This window comes from Chelonoidis abingdonii, chromosome 10, assembly GCF_003597395.2.
Source record: "Chelonoidis abingdonii isolate Lonesome George chromosome 10, CheloAbing_2.0, whole genome shotgun sequence".
In the NCBI taxonomy this organism is placed as follows: domain Eukaryota; kingdom Metazoa; phylum Chordata; order Testudines; family Testudinidae; genus Chelonoidis; species Chelonoidis abingdonii.
Window position 1 is genome coordinate 21,438,638 of NC_133778.1, and position 6,060 is coordinate 21,444,697.

Below are 6,060 nucleotides of genomic sequence, written 5' to 3' on the forward strand. Positions count from 1 at the left end.
CTCAGAAAAGCAGCTTTTGCCTCCTCGGATTTCTACAACTTGGTGTCAAGTCTTTCCTTCACTCTTCCATGGAAGCAATTTCTTTATTTGCCACAAGGATATTATGTGATCATGAATAAAACTTCGGAAGGGGAGCCACAGAATCACAACTGGGAGAGGAGATGGTTCACAAGACACTCTCTGTACTGAGATGTGGTCAAGACTACTGAATTGCTTGAGAGCCTCCAGTCTAAGAAGTTACGGAGTTGGGAGAAACATTCTCCCATGATTTATGGGGATTTATACCTTGGTTTGTAGAGTCCCTCCTATAAACCAAGACATTTATGCTTACATATAGCTTATCTAGATCCCTTTCGTCTGCTGCACTTCCAACGTATAAGTAAAGAACCTCTGCCTTTGATGGAAGCTCATCATGAAAACAAGAACAATGAGGAGTCCGGTGGCACCATAAAGACTAACAGATTTATTTAGGAATAAGCTTTCATGGGTAAAAAACCCACTTCTTCAGATGCTTATGCCCAAATAAATCTGTTAGTCGTTAAGGTGCCACTGGACTCCTCGTTATTTTTGTGGATACAGACTAACATGGCTACCCCCTGATACATGAAAACAAGCAATGCTAATCCATCATTAGCACAAAATATTAATGTGCTGTCATCTATTCTAAACAACTTCTGGTTTTAGATATAAGACTACTGAGGAACATGCATAGATTAATCTCAAGCTCCATGAAACTAAAGAGGTTTTGTCTGTGCTTAAAAATTAAGAGCTTACTAAGTAATGTTTGCTCTCCAATTTAATGGCAAATGTAGATCATCATATTACTATATTTTATTAATCAACCTTCACTTGAAGAATTTCACAGCACTTTTCAAGTTGTATATACAGGTCTTGCTGGGGCACGTCTACTGAACTTTTTGGGTTCAGTGATCAGCTGTCCTGCACTAGAAACCCTATCCAGCACTTTTTAGGACAAGAATTGAAAATTACCTTCTCCAGATGACAATATCAATTTTTAGATACAGTACAGTAGCTAGAATAATTACATATTTTAAATTTAGCTGGGACATTGACACTAGTATCCCCACTCTTCCCAAAAGTGCCATTGGCGTTCTAATGACACTAGTGGTCAGGTCATCAGTTTTGCACATTATCTGAAAAACGGGACTTCCGGCAGCACAGTACTCTCTTCCACCATTCTGAAGCATCAGCTCAGTTCAGCGAGTAAGTGACACTTACTAAATCCTGTATTCACATTTCACTAATACACACATAATCCACATACAAAGATACTGACTGCAATCTGGTTCTTAGTAAGGATTTAACAGCAGGTCTCAGATTACTAAAGATTCATTATTTTTAGAACTAGATTACAGAACATTATCACAGATTATCTGACAAGGGTAATTCAACTCCCCCCACTTGCTAATTCACAGTGGATCTTCTATTAATTAATAGTCTAACACACCATTTCCCACAGCTTCTACCCTTCCTTCCAAGTACGCATGAGGCTTAGTTCATTTTATCTTATTTATTACAAAATCCCCATGATTTGATAGAAGTGCTATATAAGTGCATAGTATGTCAAAGCACTGCACAACATTAATTAATCTCTGAGAGGCAGATAAGTATTAATATCTTCATCTTACAAATGGGAATAGATGAGCACAAAAAGGGTAAGCGACATTCCCAAGGTATCACAGCAAGTCAGTGGCAAAACTTCGCACAGAACCCAGCTTGCCCAATTTAGCAATGTGCTCTGACCAGTGAACTACAATCCCTTTGAGTTGGGGCTAACATTAAGCTAATTTTTTACAGTTTAATGGAGTTCCTAACATTAAAATATAGTCAAGCACTGAAGAGTGTTTGGCTCTTAAAAAGATACGTAACTTAATATAGTAATTTTATGCAGCTCCAGGGCCCAATCCCTGTCATCCTTAATCAGGCAAAGCTCTAATTATCATCAGTGGGAGTTTTTCCTGAATACAGTCTGCAGGATAGTGCCCTAACTGCATCAACAAGGAAAGGATATGTCTCTTTCGGAGGTAACACAACAGCATTTGTTCAGGATCAGCATTCTTCTCTACTATCTGCAGAAGGAAGTAAAACAAGCTGTTACAAAAATACTCAAGGTTTATCGTTCAGGGCACAAACCCATAGTCTTCCTTCCCAGCCCCCACTTAACAGAACTGCACTTGCTAAAGGCCATAGGTGGGAATTTTTGCTTCCTTTGGAAGTTTTTTGTCTGACAGTCCTACTGCTAAAAAGAAACTGTCAGAACAGCTTATCCTTAATAAAAACAACCCTTGTGATAGGAGGAATGCCACATCAAAGGAATCCATCCTGAGCCCCTCTAAAGGTAAAGGGTGCCAGGAATGGGACTGGATGTCAGCCTATGCGCATATGCTTCATACTTATAAAGACATACAAAACCACTCTGGGGAACTCTCAGAATTGTGAACAGTCTGATGGCCTGTTGGAAGTGAAAGGGAGCAGAGGCTATTCCACAGTGCAGATGAACATGGAAGTATTACTTACTGCAAAGTTATAGATACCAGTTATTAAAAATACAAACACAGGAAGAGTTTACTACACACCCCCAGATCAGAAATGTAACAAGGAAATCAATATTCTTGACAGATTATAGAGCCTCGTTATTATTTGAACATATGATGAACACTGGAGGGCAGATTAGCCAGGCCAGTACCAGGGATCCCCTTCCTCCTAGTTTTACCCACAGATCTATACTGTACTCAATCTACAGAGTATCCAAATGCTTTACAAAATTATAATGCCCCACCATACTCTCAAATGAGATGGCTGTAATGAATGCTGTGACCATTAACAATATTTGTAGCTATCCATGCCAAGAAAATGTTACACAATGGTAATCAGATTTTATGCATCAGGGCATAAACTATGCAGGTCAGGAAGACTTCCCCCTCTTCATCCAGCACTGCATAAAACTGATTCAATACAATCTTCATTCTGTGATACTCTCTGACAGAGGACAAATACTAAACTATATGGAGAAACAGTATCATCCAGAAACTCCACATACCTATCTGATTAGAGGAATCTTTATCCTACTATCTTGAATCAGCTAAACTGTAAAGTAGTGTTTAATCAATAGCCAATGTAAGTAATTTTATTCCCATTACATCAATGTTCTATTAGGCCAGTAGCTTCCATTTCATTTATCATATTTTGTTATATTTTTGCATTGCCATTAGTGACGTCAGCCTTCTTATCCTCTCCACATTGCACTGTGTGTCAAGAAAATGTATATTTCAAGCAAAACACATAATTTTCAGTATTTTTTTTGCACACATGAAATTCTGAGGGAAATTTTCAAAGGACGAAAGGAGAGTTTGGCACCCAACCACCACTGATGTTCCAGAAAGGGCTGCAGGCCTAACTCCATTTTGTAATTTTGAAAATCTTCCCTCCTCTGGCATCATCATCCACAGGAATCTTGAGAGAAACCAGGCAGCAGGAAGGAAAGTGCATGATCTGCAGGTCTGCCGTGGCCCCCCACTTCAACACTGGTTGACAACAGTCCTAGAGAGGTTATGGGATGTTCGTTTGGGGATAAAATGTTATTGTTCTCCCACTGCTTTTTGAAAATCATTTGCATGTCAAGGAGATTCAAAAAGCTCAGTGGGGTAGAAAGCTCACTGACAGCTACTCTTCTAAACTTCACACCACTTAAGGTGTATGATGTTAGTAGGAGTGGAACACCCTTCAGCTCCATGGCACTCTAGATTTTATACAAAAGAAAAATAATTTACCTAGCACTGATGTGCATAGAAAGTGTCATGACAAAAAATGTATGGGGAGCCACAAAGCCAGAGGCACAGCCCAGGGAGAGCAGATCATGTGCTGGGAGCAGAGCTGCAGCCATAGAGACAAGTATGGTGAGCAACTGGGGCCAGCCAAGGGAGGGGACCTTGGGCAAAGGGCCCAGTGCAGAAAGACACCCCCAGCCAAGAGTCCTTGCAGACCAGGTTGGGAGGGGGTTCTTAACCTGATGAGGGGCTGATGCTGGGAAGAAGGGTCCCATCACCCAAAGCCTGGAGGTGTGTGGCCATCACCATTGCAAGTCTCCAACCCGCAGCATCCCTGCAGCACATCCAGGGCCTGAGATGGAGCCCTGGGACCTATAAGGAACAGACTGTGAACTGCCCTGACATTCCAGAGACACTCTTTGTAATGTTCCCCTGCCATGGAGCAAGGTGATGTGTTTTCCTGTAATCTTTCCCATTTTTCTTTATTCTTTTTTAAAATTAACTGTTAATTAAACAACTTGTATTTGTTTTAAATTGTATGGAATAATCAGTGGGTCAGGGAGGTGCCCAGTGCAGAGAGAATACCCCGGAGTGGGAACACCCCAGCCTCTGTCCTAGGTGACCACAGCAGGGTTGGGGGTCGAGCCCCCCAGGAATCCTGGGCCCAGCCTTGTTGGGGTTACAAGGACTCTGCCAGACAGGAGAGTGGAAGGGGAGTCCTCAAGGGCAGGGAGGGCTCTGGGTAAAGGAAGTGGGAGCAAGGACTCAGATCCTTTCGCTAGCCCACTTCACGGGGGTAGTGCAGAAGCCTGTAAAGTTCCCCACAATAGCGGAACCATTCCCCTGCTTACGTAATCGCTATATTGGCTGTTTCCTGTTCTGATCCTGCAGAGGAGAAAGGGAAGAGAGGGTGGAGAACTGTACATGGAGTCGGAGGAACTTGGGTCTGTGTGTCCGGTTGCCATCACATGAGCAGTGGCCAAAAGGGCACTCCAACGCCTCCCGTCCCGCCCCAATGCCCCGCTGCCTATCCCGCTCACTTACCTTCCTCCCATTCACAAAGAAGATCAGCTCATCAGGCCTCGCTCCCCCAGCAGCGGGGAGAGACATTGCGAGACGCAGGTACTCACAATTCCTGTCCCCGCAAACCAGCTGTGCTGTGCAGTCCAGTCCAGGAAGCGAGCGATGAACTTTCCGGGGCGGCGCTGCCTGTGAACTCGAGGGGCCGAGCGGCGAAGCCAGTAACATGAGAAGTCAGGGGTGGTGTCATCCGCAAATGTAACTGAGATAAGTTGGCTGTAGATAAGCTATAGAGAGCTTCCACCCGTTGTGCAATCTCATATAAAAAGCCCATCTTGCTCCAAACACTTTCAAAACTGGTTCACCGCCAGGAAAGTCAGTCTATCACCGAGAAAAGCTTGACTGTTCTCCGGTTCTTTGCTGGAATAACTTGCGTAAATCCTGGCACAGAATTTAAAGGAGACACTCGCATTTCACAGTATTACAAACTGTTAGTTCATCATCCCATGTATCCGTTATAAAAAGGTGGCGTCACCCCCTCTCTCTATTAACATACCATCACCATGGTCCAGAATGCAAGGAACTGCAATGCCCAATCCTAAAAATGAATGATTTACTAAAATAACATCATTGTAAGATTAGAGAAAAACAAAGATGCACAAAGACATTACTGCTCTAAATAGACCATTACTTAATTATTATTATTTATAACTATGGTAGAACAAATTATTTTTATTATTTATTAATATTGCTGTACACTCTAGAGCCCCCAGCATTATTGTGCTATGCACTGTAGAGGCTCCATCTGAGATAGGGACCCCATTTTGCTAGGCACTGCATAAACACAGAGGAAGAGCCAGTGCCTGCCCCAAAGAACTTAAAATGTAAACTGACAGGACAGGTAAAGGGAGTATTATCCTCATTTTCACAGATGGGGAACTGAGGCACAGACAGATTAAGTGACTTGCTGAAGGTCCCATGAGAAGTTTGTGACTGAGCCAGCATCCAAATCCCAGCCCAGCATCTTACCCACAAAACCATCTGTGGAAAAACTACGTGACTTGTTCTTAGCTGCCTGTGGGTGAATACAACCAAGCCCATCCTTACTGCCACCTCAGACAAAATGAAAGCGTGTATAGAGACATCAGTGTAAATATGCATACATAAATAAATAAACCATTTTCAAAAGCTAATGAAGTGTTTGAGTCATGAGAGAAAAAGTTAAAAAACAAAGAGAGGTTGAAAATGGAAG

At 42.5% G+C, this 6,060-nt stretch overlaps 1 protein-coding gene across 4 annotated transcripts in view; it reads right to left on the reverse strand.

Moving 5' to 3' along the window:
• LOC116836084 (aldehyde oxidase 1-like) overlaps window positions 1-4,978 on the reverse strand; it is a 98,355-nt gene extending 93,377 nt beyond the window's left edge. For 2 of the 4 annotated variants that reach the window (XM_075070016.1, XM_075070020.1), the window contains exons 1-2: window positions 4,833-4,978; window positions 2,033-2,090 (exon numbers count right to left, since the gene is read on the reverse strand). In XM_075070016.1, the coding sequence (XP_074926117.1) occupies window positions 2,033-2,090; window positions 4,833-4,898 (124 nt within the window). In that variant the 5' untranslated portion in view covers window positions 4,899-4,978. The remainder of the gene's footprint in view (window positions 1-2,032; window positions 2,091-4,832) is intronic. The other 2 variants (XM_075070019.1, XM_075070018.1) reach the window with 2 other exon arrangements.
• Window positions 4,979-6,060: the final 1,082 nt, after the last annotated feature.